This window comes from Phyllobates terribilis, unplaced genomic scaffold (genome assembly GCF_046119375.1).
Source record: "Phyllobates terribilis strain yellow unplaced genomic scaffold, ASM4611937v1 Scaffold_11__3_contigs__length_659146591, whole genome shotgun sequence".
Classification (NCBI taxonomy): Eukaryota; Metazoa; Chordata; class Amphibia; order Anura; family Dendrobatidae; genus Phyllobates; species Phyllobates terribilis.
The window spans coordinates 166481298-166502509 of NW_027362771.1; the positions used below are offsets into that span (position 1 = coordinate 166481298).

Genomic DNA, 21212 nt, shown 5'->3' on the forward strand with positions numbered 1-21212 from the left:
CGCTGCGGAAACGCTTAAAAAACGCATTGTGGGCACACAGCCTAAAACTTATCTGATTTGTGGTACAAATCACAAGATCGCTTTTTTTTAATCTAGGAGACATCTGTAACTCAGAAATTTGCTACAATGTTACTAAAAGTTTAAGTCACTGGTTTAATTTCCATAGGTAATTCACAGGATCACAGCAGTAGAATTCAGGGAACACTCACATTGGCTGCATGGCTTCTGCTTTTACTGTGTCAATCACAGTTATGACAGATCAATATTGTATAATATTGTACTGTCCTGAATATTGTATAAAGAATCTACTGAATCTGTTTTTTCCATACTGTGTTTTGCAGACATTTGATGTGAGTGTCAAATTTGGACAAGTGAAAAAATTAAAAGTAAAGTGGAATTTCCATTGAAATAAATAGGATTCAAAAAGTTTTTCATATGGATTTTGGAGCGAATCTGCTTTAAAATTTCCTTCCGAAAACTCTGTGTGAACCTAACCTTAGGACTGTGGGGTTTTTTCAGGGATATTCAGGTCCGCTTCAAAACACGCCTGAAAATGCTTGAAAGTCTCTTCCTCTTCACTTCTATTGTAAAACCCCTCTGTTGTACAAATGTTCAGGCTCTTGGGCGACTTTTAACCAACCGCTTCAGGTTTCTAACATACCAAGTGGTTAAAACAAGTGAGAGGACCATTCTTCAGGTGTTTTCTGCATAATTTACAATAAAAGTCAATGGGAACATTAAAAAACTCCCAGAAGATGCCAGGGTGTCTTACTGAACATTTTGTAAGCAGCCTCACCTCAAAAATGCTAGTATTTTATCTATTGCCTAATATATATTTATATATTTTTTAAATAATAGCCACAAATAGTCCTCCCAAAAAATGTATAAAAAAAACATCTGCAGAAAATGTTAACAAAAAGCTTCAAGAAGCGTTAACAAGCAATATAAGGATAAAACAAGACGCCGGTGTTTCCTGAAGAGGGTTTCACATGTAAAACATACCCTATGATAATGTTCACACTGCGACTTATTTCCGGCAGTGAAAAATATCCATTTCTCAACCAGAAGATGTTTTAGGTAACCCGGCTTCTTTCTAGAGTTTTGTAAACCTGAATCATCTATTGTTAGTACTTTTTATGGTTGTTTCCTGAGTTTTTTCTGCGTTTTTACAGCCAGAATTTTTGGAGAGGTTTATTTTTCAGCATATTTGGGGCTTTATTTCTGGCAGTTTCAGGATGTTTTTTATATCCATTTAAGCAGTGACTAAAATGCTAGCGTTTCTGTGGTAGATACGCTTACAAAACATGCATGAAAATGCCCAGGCATCTTTAGCCTTCCCATTATCCACTATTATATAGTATTGAGCGTCTTCTTAGTGGAAAATAAGAATTTACATGAAAGGCTGTAAAGTCTTCTGCTATTGTTTATCCGCATGTTTTCTACAGGTGTCTGCACCATTATATGCTATTAAAATCTCAGATTATTGCATTTTTTGCTGCGTTTTCTACTTTAGTTTATACATTTTTTTTGTGCAGATTTGAACCAGCATTTTCTAAAGTTCTAAAGTCTTTTTAGTACAGAAAAACGTTAACTTTTTTTTTTACATGCCTTTTTTTAGACTTCTATAGAAGACTATAGAGAAAAAAAGCACCAAAAAATGCATAGTTCAACAGCAGGCTACGTTCCCATAATGAGCTTTTGGTGAGTTTTTGATGCTGCAGAATTTCTGCACCATATCTGCACCCAATAGGCCATGTGCACACGTTCAGTATTTGGTGAGTTTTTCACATCAGTATTTTGTAAGCCTTAATCAGGAGAGGAGCAATCAGAGGAAAAGTATAATAGAAACACGTCATCACTTCTGTATTTATCACCCACTCCTGGTTTTGGCTTATAAATACTGATGTAAAATACTGACCAAATACTCAACGTGTGCAGCAAAAATATGCAGCGTCAAAAACGCACAAAATGCTCATTGTGGGCAGATGTTTTCATGAAACTACATTTCTGCATTTTTTTTACCAGTATTTTCTGAGGTTTTTTTTTCTAGCATTTTTGGGGCTTTTCGACCCAAATGTTTCAGAAACGTGGGCAACAAGCTTCCTAAAACATATAGAATAACAAACTCAGCAATTACCCTTCGTCTGTCTAGTGCCGGCTCCCCGGCGCTGTTCCAGTGTTTACAGTGGTGACGTCACTTGAACAGGGCACGTATCACAGCCTAAGGCCACGGCCCCACTATCAGTATTTGGTCAGTATTCAGTCAGTATTTTTTCTCAGGAGTGGGAGCCAAAACCAGGTAAGGAACAATCAGAGAAAAGATATAATAGAAACAAGTCACCAATTCTGCATTTATCACCCACTCCTGAGAAAAAGTACTGACTAAATACTGACCAAATACTGCTAGTGGGGCCGTGACCACATACTGCTACTGGGGTCGTGACCACATACTGCTAGTGGGGCCGTGACCACATACTGCTAGTGGGGCCGTGACCACATACTGCTAGTGGGGTCGTGACCACATACTGCTAGTGGGGCCGTGACCACATACTGCTAGTGGGGCTGTTACCACATACTGCTAGTGGGGCCGTGACCACATACTGCTAGTGGGGCCGTGACCACATACTGCTAGTGGGGCTGTGACCACATACTGCTAGTGGGGCCGTGACCACATACTGCTAGTGGGGCTGTGACCACATAATGCTAGTGGGGCCGTGACCACATACTGCTAGAGGGGCCGTGGCCACATACTGCTAGTGGGGCCGTGACCACATACTGATAGTGGGGCCGTGACCACATACTGATAGTGGGGCTGTGGCCTTAGTCACACATGGAGCTCACTGTTCATGCACTGAGGATGACGGCACGCCACGCTGCGCCCACTGACTGGCTAGAGCGGTGATACGGGCTCTACTGACGTGACGTCACCACTGTATTCAGAACACCTTGGCGGGGAGCTGACGCTGGACCCAGGGAGAGTGAGGCCCTGCCAGGTTGCCAATTTGACTTTTTTTACTGGATTGCTTATTAAAAAATCACGGACAGACAATATTTCTTACAGACACATTAGAAACCCACAATAAATCATTCTGATGAGCAGTGATCGGGGTCTACAGCCATATTCTGGTAGGAGACGTCTGCAGCATTCACTGTAACCTGATGAGAATTACAGTCAGAATAATCTGTAGAAGTTTCTGCAGCTTCAAAGAAATCAGATACTTTACATTATTACGGCCAGGGCAGAAATGTGCCCTATTATTACAGCCTGTCCTGGACGGTGGGCAGCCTGGTACCTGTGGGTTTATTTCCTCAGGTTGGGACCACCAATCTATAATAAGCTCAAACGCCTGACCATAGGAACAAGTCATTTTACATAGATATAAATAGGTCCATTATTTTAAGCAGTTTGTCACTTTTTCCTCTCAAAAATTATGAAAAAGACAGTGTGAATATACCCTGATGATGACAAGCAGCCCCACTACTCTAACACTGTGCCCTTATGTTACCTGTGCATTATAAACTAGTGCATACATAAGACACGCTGCATCTCCTGCTCTAATGTGCAGTGAATGTAGTACTACAAGTTCCAGGCACTATGTGATGGGCTCCACAGGCTGCCGCGAGCAGGGCACACTGACGGCCGCTCCGTCCTGTGAGTGGCTCTGCTGCCTGCAGTGACGTCACTGGGCGCGCAGTTCAGGCTTCCAGCGCTGTATAATAACGCAGTGCGAGATGCTGCAGGCAGTGAAGTGAGAGCGGAGTGGAGGCGGCAGCTGCACCGGGCGCACTGTCACTCACCTCAGCGCCGTGCTGCTACACCGAGGACTTACCGTACAGCATGGACACGTCCCGGAGCCGCCTGCTCGTGTGCTCGCTTCTGTGCGCCCTGCAGCTCGTTAGCGCGGTCAGGCTGGGGAAGCAGCAGCAGCAGCAGCATCGGAGCTGCCCCGGCCCCTGCGTGTGTGATCAGGACGGGATGATGATGAGAGTGGACTGCTCAGACCGGGGGCTCACTGCCGTGCCAGCCAATGTCAGCATCTTCACCTCCTACCTGTAAGTGGCACACAGCCCACTCCTCAGGGAGCACCGTGCTTATTATCACTGCCTTGGAAATGATGCATATAGCGCCTGCATGCACCGTGGCGCTGCTGGTGCCATGTGCTGTGTGATGCAGAAATAGTCCGTGCTTCCCCTGGGCATCCATGCCTCCTGGAGTGATAGCCATCACACCCTCATGGCTCACCCAATTATTACTGTAGAGATGCAAGAGATCTGCCAATTACCAGGCTGGCACCAAGCATACTGATAGATGTTTTGGGTAATATATATAAAATCAGCTACTAAAAATTAAAAAATTATATATATTTATATATAATCAACTACCAAAAAATGTAAAAAAATAATAAAAAAATCTATATCTATATCTATCTATCTATATATATATATATATATATTAATGTTTAGGTAGCTGATCTTTAATATAAGACACAGGGACAGTAAATTCTTAGTTGTCCCCCTATGTAAACTTTACACCCTTACATGATAGATATATATAGATATAGATGTAGCAGAGCTGGGCTTGTAGATATGGTCAGAGTGTAATTTGGGCAGTACACCTAAAATTTCTGGGCAATTTATCCCCCTCAAAATTGTTCGTGACTAACATTATTGATAATGGAAAAAATGAAAATCCAAAATAAGTACTATGTGCCTATAAAATGGTGATAATTATTGATTACGTTGACCTGGTCAGATATCACCAGTCTCAATAAAACTCTGAACATTTTTTTTAAATGGACACAATTAAGACCCCTATTTTTACGGCTGCCCATTTATGTACGGTTCGCAGCAGTGTATGTAAATGATGTAGTATAAATCAGCGCAATCTCTGACTAATGGGGTCTCCTTAGCTATTATCGGACTATACAGGTGGGTACCAGTTAGTGCTGAATTCACATCCAATGGCTGAGTGATTGATAGATTAGACAATATTCTGTATCCACACCAAAGACATCATTGTAAATCAAGGGGGCATGTTTACTGCGTCCAGCTGTCCCCTTTATAAGTCAGGGATCACAACACAAAAAAGAAGGACTATCCGATGATAAGCGGAATCACCGCTACTAACATCAGGAGCAGCTTTGTTGTAAATCAGGGATGAGCTTTCCTGTGTAAATCAGGAAGATCAGAAGGATCCTGGTGTTGTGCGGATGAGCCAGATAAATCAGATAGTCACATGAAATGGTAGTAAGTAGGTAAATTACTAATCGAGGGTCAAGTTCAGTAGCAGACCATGTGTGGAAGAAGAAGGCAGAGTATAAAACAATGGTTTGTTTATTCTATATTATACTACTACTAGTTTTGTATGCTAATGTTTATTATATTATTCCAGTAGTGAAATTCCACTATACAAATCACCTACGTTTTCTAACAGGAGCCAAAAATGCCTATGTGATTGCAGAATATATTTTAATGCTCCAAACTAGGGCCCGTTTGTGTGCCCCCTGTAGATTGTAATGAGCTTCCTAGAAAGCACTACCGCTCAGACAGTTCTGGGGATGGATTGATAAATGTACAACTTATTGCTTCTATGAATTAACCAGTATTGCTGCTCCAACACCTACTGGTGTTATGTGTAAAAATTCATTGTTGTTCTGTACTCCGGCCAATCCATGGCCATTTGGCAGGCACCAATCAAGTATATTGTAAATATGTTCCTTATCATGTGGTATTAGGAAAACAAGATCTTAGACTGATTTCTGAGAGGAGTTGTATTGGGCTTTAATAGTTATACCTTTGTGAGATATTTCTTATGCAATCATAGGGTTTAACTGCTAAAAGTTACACACTAGCCTTAAAAAGCTGCCGTAAACCAGATCGCAATAAGGATGAAGTAAACACCTGCATAGAAATCTCAGGATGCCACGTAAAGATGGCATTTTACGAAGCATTCCTTCACGTTCTAGTTGCAAAAAATTACATTGAATTTTTTTTTGATAGAAGGAGGAAGGGAGGATTGTGTTTTCTTCCTGAATTATTCTTGTAGTTCTATTTCTTAGCATTTTCATGTGACTTATAACCTGTCGTCATTTGCTTGAAGGAAGCAAAATTACAGATTGCCCATTTTTTTTACAGTAGCACAAACAGTTGCTTATCTTGTGAGGTTGGTGGAGGGGGAGGGGGGGCTGGGTGGGATGTAATATTATTTGCTTTGCTAATATTGATAAACTGTGAACTTTCATGATGATCTACAATGCAGTCCCTCTCCTTGTCAGGGTTATTGCAAGTGAGCCAAGGGGAAATGTTGATTACAGTTGCAAAAACTTTATCTCTACCTTTGGTTTATGAGACAAGTCTTTGAAGTGTGCAAGTAATCTTTAACTGCGATATTAAAACAAAGGAGACAAGTGAAGCTGCCATACAGGAAAGCGTGCAATAATATTCTAGGGATTTGCATACTAAATATGATTGTTACATTGCACATCTACATTTGGAAGCTGCAGGTGTCTTATAGGACCTAGTGTGTAAAAGCGGGACCCTTGCAGCTGATCTTGCCAATGCTGCAGTGCAGGATATTTTAACACCATTTTTCACAGTTTATCAATATATTCAAAGAGGACTAAAGTCTTGTGAGCTGCATTTTCTAATAGCCAAAAGAAACATCATATTACTAAAAGTGTAAAGGCAATTATCAATATATGCCTGAGTGATTGAAATAATATTAGAGGCATGTCTAAAGTAATATGTTAGAATTTTTACAATCTGTAAATTTAACCCCCCCCCCCATATTTACAGTATGTTACTTTACCCCTGTGATTAAATCAGAGGATCTCTCACCTCCATAAAACAAAAAAAACAACATATCTATCTATCTATCTATCTATCTATCTATCTATCTATCTATCTATCTATCTATCTATCATATCTGCCTACATCATAGCTGTTTATCTATCTGGCTGGCTGTAATGATAATTATAAGGTATGTTTGAAAAAATTTTCTCATAATGAAAAGACAATTTCACAGAATGGCATGAAATGCGTTGAGTCAGTGTGTATCCCCATACATTGGGTTGTAGTAATGTTGAGCATGCAGTCATATGAGGCTGACAGTAAATTGTTATTTGGGGCTACCCATGGTGTTTATTATGTTTCTGACCAATGTTCGTTGCCTGCATTGTTTCATGGTTTATGTGTCTGAGGATGAAGAAAGCTTCTTCTCTAGATACTTGTGTGGTCGCTTCCAACATCCTGCTTCAATGTTATGTGTTTGTTTTGATGCCCTAATCCCAGGGTTCTGTTTTCTTGTGTGAAGCACGCTGAATCTTCCAGATCCACTGAATTGCCGTTGTTGATGTTGTTTTATTTAATTTTTGCTTGGATTCCTTGCTACAGATGAGGTGCTATTAAAGCTGGGAAAGGTGTTCCCAATAACAACAGTGGCTTGTGTAAATATGATACCTTTGTCTGGTAACTTCTATATAGATCAAAGACACTTCTTAGACCACTCAGGTGTCTCCTTAGAAATTCAGCTTCACTGCTATACCTGACAATGAATGTTTTGTAGAAATGCGATTATTCTGCTCCCTCCCACACTGAATATTATTTTGTGCTTGCTAGATAATAGATTGTATTTATCGCTAATATGACCCTCTGAAGAGTAATCCTCTAGGTGTAATCCTGCAGCATGTACAAATTAATTTCTGGTGCCTGAAGCATTTTGGGATAATGAGACATGCCAAAGATGACAAGAAGCTGACTGGGATTCAAATGAAATAATCCTACCAATAGACAAACTATTTTCAAGGGTTTTAATATGATATCCCCTTTCATAGCTATAGTCTGCGGCCTTCAAAGCTTGTTTATGGTGTAATAAGAGTCATCTGATAGTTTACTTTCTTAAATTCCATTAAGAAATAACTGGGCTCTCTCAGAATGCTGATGCAGCTCATATATTGTAACTTTTTCCATTTTAAGGGCCCTCTAAAAATGTAGCCTTACTATCTAGAATGTAACAGCAATCCCATATACAGTGAATCTGTGGAAAGCTAAAGTAGAAATATTTGGAATTATGGTGTGACTTTCAAACAAAACAACAAGAGCCAAGTAACACGTATAGATAGCTAGTGAAATCAGCTACCGATTCATTATAGAGGGATGTGATTGTCGGACAGATCATTACTACTAATAAACTTGGTGCTGACTTTAATAGGGCACTTTTTTAAGCACTACATAACAAGCTTCATTTCTGTCTGTTCACAGTCTGATGTGAAATATCTCTGGATATTTTAAGTCATTGATTCCTCCCCACGTAGGTGCTACATTTTGGAAGCATGATATCACTAACTGCCCAAGCTTCAAAAAGAATATAATTCGAAAGGAACAATTTAGTTATCAGATAAGGCTAAGGAAGTTGTGTCTTTATTACATTTGTGTCATTGAATACTTTATCATTTAGTCATTCTTGCATTCATTATGTGTTCCCACTAAAATGTTTAGTGGATTAACTTACTCCCTTTAAATGAGGCCAAGTGTAGCAGAGAAAACTCCGCTTCACTTTCTCATACTGTAAAAGCAAGAAAAGGATAGACCATAGGAGGAACAATAACTTCCAGCATTAGCGTTATGTGATATCGCTTCAAACAGTGGAAAATAGGAAATCTCAGTGTGACAGCTATTGTGCGCTGCACACACCTTTTAGCAGTCCTGTTCTTGTTACAGCTCCTCACAAATGCCATTCTTGCTAGGCATGCTGAAAGCATTGCTGCTCTATTTATTTCCGTGCCACTATCAGGATTCATAGTAAGTGCAGTTGCATAATCATTTACTTTGTAGTATTTTCACGGCATATAATGAGTAAGGAGAGGTTGTGCGCAGTTAATCATCATACTGGAGCCATACACACCATTGTTAATGAATGACAGTTTATAGCTGAGTATAAAAGCATATTTGATGTAGTATGCAGCACAATAGTACAGCACACTTTTCTCTTTCCACATGCTCCTGGTAGTCGTTGTAATAGTGTAAACATGTGTGAAATAAGCCGCGTGGATTCTGGCGACAAGGCATATAAGCTGCAGCAATATTGTTATGATCAATGGACACGTTCCCTTTTATGATGTTGTAAAGACTCTCTTCTTGTAAAAACTTGTACAGAAGTTACTACATAAAGATATGAGGCTAGTAGGCCCTATGCGCAGTGGCTTGATATCAAACCCATCACTGGCGGACACAGACAGAAAAGGGCCCCTGTGCAAGAACAATATATGGGCCCTTTGCAACCCAAGAACTCCAAAAAATGCAAAATTGCACCTGCTTTGGAGGTAGAAATGGGCCCGTTTGCCTCTCGGGCCCCTGTGCGGCTGCACGGGTTGCACCAATGATATGTCCGCCCCTGAAACCCATCACGATTAGTCATTTGTAATTATATTGTTACCCCTACAGCTTTGGTAGGGACAGAAGTATGAGACGTTAAAAAGCTTCAGGAAAGTCTTATACGCGTGTGAAATAATCCACAGTATACTATGATATTTGCAGCATATTAGAATGGAAATAAAGTAAGAGTTGGGAAAGACTCTAGATAAAGAAAAACTGAAAAATCACTGTTTTGCCGCTACATTTCAACTCTCTAGCAGCACTCCTCGAATTGTGAGATGGGTCTCACTGGCGGACAAACCCTAGTCAGTGAGGCAGTTGTGGCAGAAATAATCATAGACTGCACAGGCCTTTCTTCTGGTTTACCAACATTAAACGACTCTTTATACAAGTGACGGGGTTGTGAGTTTTCACATGACCCAAAAACTCAAACGGCTATGACAGCAGAAACCAGAGAATCACACAATAACAGTTACCCCCTCATACACACACAGACAGACAGACAGAAGCTTGGAAAACCAGAAAATAATGTTTTACCAACGCCTAAAGAAAAAAATCAGTTCTGTTCATCTGAATGTGGTAGTTTAGGCAGGATTTTGGCCAACCCCATGCAGCTAAGTGAGCCAGAAATTTCTGCAATACATCTGCCATGAGTAAATGTATCCCTTAGGCCATGTTCACATGGTCAGTTTTTTACCTCAGTATTTCTAAGCCTAAACCAGGAGTGGGTGATAAATACAGAAGTAGTTTCTATTATACTTTTCCTCTGATTATCCTCCTGGATAAACCTCCTGGTTTTTGCTTACAAATACTGAGGTAAAATACTGACCAAATAATGAATTTATGATCGTTCGTGACCTTATTCTTCCATTAAGCTGATTAAGGCAAGCAGAGGGTGTTAAAGGCGTCTCAAAATATCTGCTTTGGTCCTGGACTTTGGTAAACTTGAAATCTGACTTGGGTTCAACATTGGAGAGTTTCCTGGATTAGCACGTCACCAGTACTATGTGTGAAGGGGGCTGACTGGCTAGTTTATTTATGTACCAGCTATGATAGAGAAGGGGGCTGGCTCCGTTGTTTGTTATAGAGACAATGACACGGGACTCTCTTTTATAACCCAAGCTGGAAGTGGGGCTTCAGGGATGTATGCTAATATTTATGCTGATATTTTAAGATTACGGCACATTTCTTAATTCAGGTATATTAGTAAATTGTATATATTTAAATTTTTAGGCTGCGTGCCCACGATGCGGATTTAATGCGTTTCCGCGGCTGCATTTCTGCAAACGCAGAAAAACGCATTAAAAAGCATGTTAATTGTCTGCCATGTTTTCCAATGATAATCCGCATGTGCTGTACACATGCTGCGGAAATTTCTGCTGCGGATTATCATTGCGGAAAAATCCGCAGCACTACCATTAATTTTGCAGAATCGCGGCGAAATCGCCGCCATTGACTTGCATTGAACCACATAACATCCCTATGCTTACATGTGGTTCAATGCGCGGATGGCACCCAGGTCTGGAGAAGAGGAGACTCTCATCCGACCCGGGTACCATTAGTAAAAAAAATAATTAAAACGTAAACAATAAAAAAAAAAAAAAATATATATATATATATGTATATATATATATATATATATATATATATATATATATATATATATATATATATATATATATATATATATATATATATATATATATATATATATACTTACCTCTCCGGTGGCCCCCGGTCTCCTCTCCGGTGGCGTGCTCTGTCCTCGCCGTCCCACGGTGTTCTGAAAGGACCTGCGGTGACGTCATTTAGTCATGTGATGGTTACGCGGGACGCCGAGGACAGAGCACGCCACCGGAGAGGAGACCGGGGGCCATCGGAAAAACACTTGAAAAACGCTTCTCCCTGGCAGAAAAACGCATGTAAAATCCGCATGCTTTTTTCTGCCAAGGAGATGCAGAAACGCTCAGGAAAATTTCTGCATAATTTCTGCATCGTGGGCACATAGCCTTAATCACATCTGACAATGTTTCTTTAGCTGGACAGCTACGAAAATGTGTTGGGAACTCAGAACTGTAATCTATCCTGCACCATTGCTTATACAAAATGCAAGCGGTGCAGCATAAGCAAGCTCAAGAAAGATGGCGGGTGCAAAGCCTACCAGACAAAACCAAACCTCAATTATATTCAATGAAGATAACGGCAGCACTCCAATTTTCAGTAGAAATTTTGTGGTTTATTGACATATAGTCAAAGTGGCAGTGGCAACGTTTTGTTCCAAATGTGGAACTTTTTCAAGCCTGCACCATTGCTTAAAATTCTATGTTGCCAAATAATTGCCATTTTTATTATACTTTTAATAGATTGATAGCTTTTACAATAGACTGGCATTTCTTGTCACTTTTCAACTTGTGCTCTGTACTGTACATTTGGGGTGGCTACTCTAGTTATCATATTTTCATCACATATAATGTAATATATGAATAAAGAGAATCTGTCAACAGGTTTTTGCTAGCTCATCTAAACAGCAGCATAATGTAGAGGCAGAGAACCTGATTCCAGCAATGTGTCACTTAGATGACTGAGTGGAGCAGTTGTGACACAATCAGAGTTTTTAGATGTAGCATGCAGGAGAGCTCAGAAAGATAACCTCACCCACACTAGGCTCTCTGTGTACATTGTCTATTGACAGTAAGCTGCTTATCAGAGGAAGGAGTGTGTTCGGATCGTGGCTCACATGAGGTGTAGGACAGGCAGTGATAATCTCCTGGTGATAAAACATTCATTGTATTGAAACAACAATGAGGAAGTGAAGATGGATCCAGCTCAACACACCTGGCAATTAATTAAAATTCAACAATCTTTATTGGCAAATCCTTTTAAAAACTTGTAAAAAAGACAAAAAATGGACATCTCAGACGACAAAGCATATATTATGGGGTGGTGTGTATAAAATATACCATACACGTTTCGAGTGAAAAATGCTTGAACACTGGCTTAGCTATCTTCATTTCCTCATTGACCCAGGCGCTGTGCAGCAGCGAGGACGCCATGATCCATGCCAGACTGTGATTACATCTCAGGGGTGAGCTGAAATTTTCTCTTTATTCATTAAAACAACAGTGCAGAGTGTCACTGACAACAGCAGCTCCCAACAGTTTGCCACAGAGAGGACATTGGGGAGATCATGCAGATCCCACCGCTGCCACCAATTTATCAGGGGACAAAACTCCGATGTCTCCAATCGTCAGGACAATTACGCAATTGACTGATGCATGATGGACAAGGCTGCAGCTGCTTCCACTACTAGGCCAGTTATTGGAGAACTCACAGTGAGCTTATGGTATATACACCTCAAATTCCAACATATGGAATATATATACGCCAATATGATCAATGTGAAATCCACAATAACAAAAGGAACTACTAGCTGCCACCAGCAATCGTTTATACAGGCCAATTGGACACCCGTTACAGGTAGTGTATGGCTTCAGGGGTTCAGTTTACAGGACAAGAGGAACGGGGCTATAATATTTTGTATATTGAATCTGGAAAGGTAGGCAATGTTTATAAAAAGTATACAAAGATGATACAAAATGGGAACAAAACAATACAGTATATATAATCACGTACAATAAAATTGATAACAGAAAAAATGTACTAAACCTGTGTCATGGAAATGGCTCCGGGCTTAGCGGAAGGATGTACTCCTTAGGAATATGAACAAAACTACAGAAAGATGTACCTTCCCTGACTGATGACATGCAAAACCCCAAATTCTGCTTTTTATTAGATCAAGGTTACGTTCACATACCTCCCATTGGTGAGCTCATATGTGGGCTGGTTGTGGGATGTGCTAGGTCTTTCAGAAATGTATGAGATCCCCACCTTTCAGGATATCTTTGCCCTTGGAGGTCCCAGTCTATAGATACTGTCATCATGTTTCCTATTGCAATTTTATTTTTCTATAGAGCTAAAACGTGCCATTGATAGAATCATCCATCTTATCTATATTACGGTGATCTGAGTGAATGTGTTATGTTTGTCCCTTCGCTACAACGGCAAAAATATATCTCCCATAAAAATTGGATCTATATGCAAAACCCAATATTCATCACTGGCTCCAAAGTGTCTCAGACGAGCCCTTTGAACTGAGGAAGCTCGTGCCTTGAAAGTGTACTTCTCCGCCTCTGAGTAAATGAATTCTAGTCTTAGTGACTGGTTCTCATAGGAGATCTCCTGTTGTAATTACCTGGTCACTGCAGTAGGTCCCTACTTCAATGCAGGTTGAAGTGGCAGCTCTTTCTCACTCCCCCAGTTATAATTAATCCCATATGTTCAATATGAGGGTGATATGTTCTCTCTCCAGAGATGTCTTTATGGATTTAAATTTTTCTCTGACACACAGCATAAGTGACACATGCCTGAAATCTGTGTCTCAGCCCCTACCTCATGCTGCCCTCAGATTACATAGCAAAAACCTTCTGATCGATTATTTTTAAATATAACAATATATAATACAGACATCAAGAAGTACCCCATTGTAAACAAATGAAAGGGGCAGCTTATTTTCTCCTCCCTCACATATAGCTTAACACAATTCCTAAAACATAATACTTGTATATAAGCAACTCAAGCGAGATGGCAGTTTACAAAAGCATGCAACAAAAATAGAGTATACAACAGAAAAAAAAAGATTTTATTAAAGTGAACAGTTTTTTATTTACTTTTATTCCTTCTGCTCCTTTGAGTATTACGTTTTTTTTTTAAATCTGCCATTCTGTTCCAGAGATATGATCCTTTATATTTAGTGCTAATTTTTTAAGGTTTTCGCAAGAAATGGTGTGGCTCCCAGGATAATAATTCAGAGCAGCCTAAAGGAACTCCCCAAATAAACCTTTGTAAAGTCGATAAAAATTATCAAGGAATAAAAAGGCCCATATCTCTTGAACTGTATGGTAAATAAAAAAAAAAAACACATAAAAAAACGGAATACTCAGTTGAGGAGCCAGAATAAAATAAGAGGAAAAACTGGTTAACTTTAACCTACTGACAGATCCTCTTTAAATACATGATACGTTCATTCTGTAGAGTTCTCTTTAAAGTTACAAAGGTTTTTCAAAGTCATAAGCTACAGAAAAAACTTCAGTAACATACAAAGAGATGAAAAAAGGGACTGACTCTAGTCATCAATAGGATTAGTGATAGGGCGCGAAAGCAGTGACTGCCTGCATAATACCTATATTACTGTATCACCACTGCAGATAACCTCCCTAAACATCATTTACATACATATCTACAGATTTTATATATATATATATATATATATATATATATATATACAGTACAGACCAAAAGTTTGGACACACCTTCTCATTTAAAGATTTTTCTGTATTTTCATGACTTTGAAAATTGTACATTCACACTGAAGGCATCAAAACTATGAATTAACACATGTGGAATTATATGCTTAACAAAAAAGTGTGAAACAACTGAAAATATGTCTTATATTCTAGGTTCTTCAAAGTAGCCACCTTTTGCTTTGATGACTTCTTTGCACACTCTTGGCATTCTCTTGATGAGCTTCAAGAGGTAGTCACCAGAAATGGTCTTCCAACAATCTTGAAGGAGTTCCCAGAGATGCTTAGCACTTGTTGGCCCTTTTGCCTTCACTCTGCGGTCCAGCTCACCCCAAACCATTTCGATTGGGTTCATGTCTGGTGACTGTGGAGGCCAGGTCATCAGGCGTAGCACCCCATCACTCTCTCTCTTGGTCAAATAGCCCTTACACAGCCTGAAGGTGTGTTTGGGGTCATTGTCCTGTTGAAAAATAAATGATGATCCAACGAAACGCAAACCGGATGGAATAGCATGCCGCTGTAAGATGCTGTGGTAGCCATGCTGGTTCAGTATGCCTTCAATTTTGAATAAATCCCCAACAGTGTCACCAGCAAAGCATCCTTACACCATCACACCTCCTCCTTCATGCTTCACGGTGGAAACCAGGCATGTAGAGTCCATTCGTTCACCTTTTCTGTGTCGCACAAAGACACGGTGGTTGGAACCAAAGATCTCAAATTTGGACTCATCAGACCAAAGCACAGATTTCCACTGGTCTAATGTCCATTCCTTGTGTTCTTTAGCCCAAACAAGTCTCTTCTGCTTGTTGCCTGTCCTTAGCAGTGGTTTCCTAGCAGCTATTTTACCATGAAGGCCTGCTGCACAAAGTCTCCTCTTAACAGTTGTTGTAGAGATGCGTCTGCTGCTAGAACTCTGTGTGGCATTGACCTGGTCTCTAATCTGAGCTGCTGTTAACCTGCGATTTCTGAGGCTGGTGACTCGGATAAACTTATCCTCAGAAGCAGAGGTGACTATTGGTCTTCCTTTCCTGGGGCGGTCCTCATGTGAGCCAGTTTCTTTGTAGCGCTTGATGGTTTTTGCAACTGCACTTGGGGACACTTTCAAAGTTTGCCCAATTTTTCACACTGACAGACCTTCATTTCTTAAAGTAATGATGGCCACTCATTTTTCTTTACTTAGCTGCTTTTTTCTTGCCATAATACAAATTCTAACAGTCTATTCAGTAGGACTATCAGCTGTGTATCCACCTGACTTCTGCACAACACAACTGATGGTCCCAACCCCATTTATAAGGCAAGAAATCCCACTTATTAAACCTGACAGGGCACACCATTGAAGTGAAAACCATTTCCGGTGACTACCTCTTGAAGCTCATCAAGAGAATGCCAAGAGTGTGCAAAGCAGTCATCAAAGAAAAAGGTGGCTACTTTGAAGAGCCTAGAATATAAGACATATTTTCAGTTGTTTCACACTTTTTTGTTAAGTATATAATTCCACATGTATTAATTCATAGTTTTGATGCCTTCAGTGTGAATGTACAATTTTCATAGTCATGAAAATACAGAAAAATCTTTAAATGAGAAGGTGTGTCCAAACTTATATATATATATACTGCTCAAAAAAATAAAGGGAACACTTAAACAACACAATGTAACTCCAAGTCAATAGCACTTCTGTGAAATCTATCTGTCCAGTTATGAATCTACACTGATTGTGAATCAATTTCTCCTGCTGTTGTGCAAATGGAACATACAACTGGTTGAAATGATAGGCAATTAGCAAGATACCCCCTATAGAGGAGTGGTTCTGCAGGTGGTGACCACAGACCATTTCTCTGTTCTCATCCTTTTTGGCTGTTGTTTTGGTCACTTTTTCATTTTGCCATTGCTCTCACCCCTAGAAGTACAGTAGCATGAGGCGGTGTCTACAGTATAACCCACAGAAGTTGCTCAGGTAGTGCAGTTCATCCAGGATGGCACATCAGTGCAAGCTGTGGCAAGAAGAGTAGATGTGTCTGTCAGCACAGTGTCCAGAGCATGGGGCAGATACCAGGAGACGTGGAGGGGGCCGTAAGAGGGCAACAACCCAGCAGCAGGACCTCTACCTCCGCCTCTGTTCAAGGAGGAACAGGAGGAGCACTGCCAGAGCCCTGCAAAATGACCTCCAGCTGGCCACAAATGTGCATGTGTCTGCACAAACGCTTAGAAACCGACTCCATGAGGGTGGTATGAGGGCCCGAAGTCCACAGAAGGAGGTTGTACTCACAACCCAACACCGTGCAGGACGCTTGGCATTTGCCACAGAGCACCAGGATTGGCAAAGTCGCCACTGGCGCCCTTTGCTCTTCACAGAGGAAAGCAGGTTGACACTGAGCACATGTGACAGACGTGACAGAGTCTGGAGACACCGTGGAGAGCGATCTGCTGCTTGCAACATCCTTCAGCATGACCGATTTGGCTGTGGGTCAGTAATGGTGTGGGGTGGCATTTCTTTGGAGGGCCATACAGCCCTCCATGTGCTCGCCTGAGGTAGCCTGACTGCCATTAGGTACCGAGATGAGATCCTCAGACCCCTTGCGAGACCATATGCTGGTGCGGTTGGCCCTGGGTTTCTCCTAATGCTGGACAATGCCAGACCTCATGTGGCTGGAGTGTGTCAGCAGTTCCTGCAAGATAAAGGCATTGAACCTATGGACTGGCCCGCCCATTCCCCTGACCTGAATCCGATTGAGCACATCTGAGACATCATGTCTCACTCCATCCACCAACGTCACGTTGCACCACAGACTGTCCAGGAGTTGGCGGATGCTTTAGTCCAGGTCTGGGAGGAGATCCCACAGGAGACCATCCCGCAACCTCATCAGGAGCATGCCCAGGCGTTGTAAGGAGGTCGTAAAGGCACATGGAGGCCACACACAATACTGAGCCTCATTTTGACTTGTTTTAAGGACATTACATCAAAGTTGGATCAGCCTGTAGCGTGTTTTTCCACTTTAATTTTGGGGGTGACTCCAAATCCAGGCCTCCATTGGTTAATAAATTTGATTTCCATTGATGAATTTTGTGTGATTTTGTTGTCAGCACATTCAACTTTGTACGGAACAAAGTATTCAATGAGAATATTTCATTCATTCAAATCTAGGATGTGTTATTTGAGTGTTCCCTTTATTTTTTTTAGCTGTGTGTGTATATATATATGTTAGCCACACTCTTATAGGCATTGTTCTTTAGATTTTATTAACTAGGCTGTGTTTGTTGTTAATGAGCTTGTATACAGTGCATTGTAAAAGTATTTGGCCCCCTTGAACTTTTCTACCTTTTGCCACATTTCTGGCTTCAAACATAAAGATATAAAATTCAATTTTTTTGGGGAAGAATCAACAACAAGTGGGACACAATCGTGAAGTGGAACGAAATTTATTGGATATTTTAAACTTTTTTAACAAATTAAAAACTGAAAAGCGGGGCGTGCAATATTATTCAGCCCCTTTACTTTCAGTGCAGCAAACTCACTCCAGAAGTTCAGTGAGGATCTCTGAATGATCCAATGTTGTCCTAAATGACTGGTAATGATAAATAGAATCCACCTGTGTGTAATCAAGTCTCCGTATAAATGCACCTGCTCTGTGATATAGTCTCAGGGTTCTGATTCAAGTGTAGAGAGCATCATGAAGACCAAGGAACACACCAGGCAGGTTCAAGATACTGTTGTGGCTAAGTTTAAAGCCAGATTTGGATACAAAAAGATTTTCCAAGTTTTAAACATCTCAAGGAGCACTGTGCAAGCGATCATATTGAAATAGAACGAGTATCAGACCACTGCAAATCTACCAAGACCCAGCCGTCCCTCTAAACTTTCATCTCGAACAAGGAGAAGACTGATCAGAGATGCAGCCAAAAGGCCCATGATCACTCTGGATGAACTGCAGAGATCTACAGCTGAGGTGGGAGAGTCTGTCCATAGGGCAACAATCAGTCGTACACTGCACAAATCTGGCCTTTATGGAAGAGTGGCAAGAAGAAAGCCATTTCTCAAAGATATCCATAAAAAGTCTCGTTTGAAGTTTGTCACAAGACACCTGGGAGACACACCAAACATGTGGAATAAGGTGCTCTGGTCAGATGAAACCAAACTCGAACTTTTTGGCCACAATGCAAAGCGATATGTTTGGCGTAAAAGCAATACATCTCATCACCCTCAAAACACCATCCGTACTGTCAAACATTGTGGTGGCAGCATCATGGTTTGGGCCTGCTTTTCTTCAGCAGGAACAGGGAAGATTGTTAAAATTGATGGGAAAATGGACAGAGCCAAATACAGGACCATTCTGGAGGAAAACCTGTTGGAGTCTGCAAAAGACCTGAGACTGGGACGGAGATTTATCTTCCAACAAGATAATGATCCCAAACATAAAGCAAAATCTACAATGGAATGGTTCAAAAATAAATGTATCTAGGTGTTAGAATGGCCAAGTCAAAGTCCAGACCTGAATCCAATCGAGAATCTGTGGAAAGAGCTGAAAACTGCTGTTCACAAACGCCCTCCATCCAATCTCATTAAGCTCGAGCTGCTTTGCAAGGAAGAATGCGCAAGAATTTCAGCCTCTCAATGTGCAAAACTGATAGAGACATACCCCAAGCGACTTGCAGCTGTGATCGCAGCAAAAGGTGGCGCTACAAAGTCTTAACTCAAGGGGGCCGAATAATATTGCACGCCCCACTTTTCAGTTTTTAATTTGTTAATTAAAAAAGTTTAAAATATCCAATAAATTTCGTTCCACTTCACGATTGTGTCCCACTTGTTGTTTATTCTTCCCCCAAAATTAGAATTTTATATCTTTATGTTTGAAGCCAGAAATGTGGCAAAAGGTAGAAAAGTTCAAGGGGGCCAAATACGTTCACAATGCACTGTATACAGTGGTGGCCAAAAGTATTGGCACCCCTGCAATTCTGTCAGATAATACTCAGTTTCTTCCTGAAAATGATTGCAATCACAAATTCTTTGGTATTATTATCTTCATTTAATTTGCTTGCAAGGAAAAAACACAAAAGAGAATGAAGCAAAAATAAAATCATTAATCATTTCACACAAAATTCCAAAAATGGGCCAGACAAAAGTATTGGCACCCTCAGCCTAATACTTGGTTGCACAACCTTTAGGCAAAATAACTGCGAACAACCGCTTCCGGTAACCATCAATGAGTTTCTTTCAATGCTCTGCAGGAATTGTAGACCATTCTTCTTTGACAAACTGCTCCAGGTCCCTGATATTTGAAGGGTGCCTTCTCCAAACTGACATTTTGAGATCTCTCCACAGGTATTCTATGGGATTCAGGTCTGGACTCATTGCTGGCCACCTTAGAAGCCTCCAGTGCTTTCTCTCATTTTATAGTGCTTTTGGAAGTGTGTTTTGGGTCATTGTCCTGCTGGAAGACCCATGACCTCTGAGGGAGACCCAGCTTTCTCACACTGGGCCCTACATTATGCTGCAAAATTTGTTGATAGTCTTCAGACTTCATAATGCCATGCACACGGTCAAGCAGTCCAGTGCCAGAGGCAGCAAAGCAACCCCAAAACATCAGGGAACCTCCGCCATGTTTGACTGTAGGGACCGTGTTCTTTTCTTTGAATGCCTCCTTTTTTTTCCTGTACACTCTTTTTGCCAAAAAGCTCTACTTTTGTCTCATCTGACCAGAAAACATTCTTCCAAAACATTTTAGGCTTTCTCAGGTAAGTTTTGGCAAACTCCAGCCTGGCTTTTTTATGTCTCGGCGTAAGAAGTGGGGTCTTCCTGGGTATCCTACCATATAGTCCCTTTTCATTCAGACGCCGACGGATAGTACGGGTTGACACTGTTGTACCCTCGGACAGCAGGGCAGCTTGAACTTATTTGGATATTAGTCAAGGTTCTTTATCCACCATCCGCACAATCTTGCGTTGAAATCTCTCGTCAATTTTTCTTTTCCGTCCACATCTAGGGAGGTTAGCCACAGTGCCATGGGCTTTAAACTTCTTGATGACACTGCGCACTGAAGACACAGGAACATTCAGGTCTTTGGAGATGGACTTGTAGCCTTGAGATTGCTCATGCTTCCTCACAATTTGGTTTCTCAAGTCCTCAGACAGTTCTTTGGTCTTCTTTTTTTTCTCCATGCTCAATGTGGTACACACAAGGACACAGGACAGAGGTTGAGTCAACTTTAATCCATGTTAACTGGCTGCAAGTGTGATTTAGTTATTGCCAACACTTGTTCGGTGCCACTTGTAAGTTACAGGTGCTGTTAATTACACGAATTAGAGAAGCATCACATGATTTTTCAAACAGTGCCAATACTTTTGTCCACCCCCTTTTTTAGGTTTGGTGTGGAATTGTATCCAATTTGGCTTTAGGACAATTCTTTTTGTGTTTTTTCATTGAAGACAAATTAAATGAAGATAATAATACCAAAGAATTTGTGATTGCAATCATTTTCAGGAAGA

General features: G+C 40.7%; 1 protein-coding gene across 2 annotated transcripts in view; it reads left to right on the plus strand.

Annotated features, from left to right (window-relative positions):
* The first annotated feature begins 3683 nt into the window (after positions 1–3683).
* LGR5 (leucine rich repeat containing G protein-coupled receptor 5) overlaps positions 3684–21212 on the plus strand; it is a 253486-nt gene continuing 235957 nt past the window's right edge. For both annotated transcript variants that reach the window (XM_073651787.1, XM_073651788.1), the window contains exon 1: positions 3684–4053. In XM_073651787.1, coding sequence (XP_073507888.1) covers positions 3839–4053 — 215 coding nt within the window. In that variant the 5' untranslated portion in view covers positions 3684–3838. The remainder of the gene's footprint in view (positions 4054–21212) is intronic.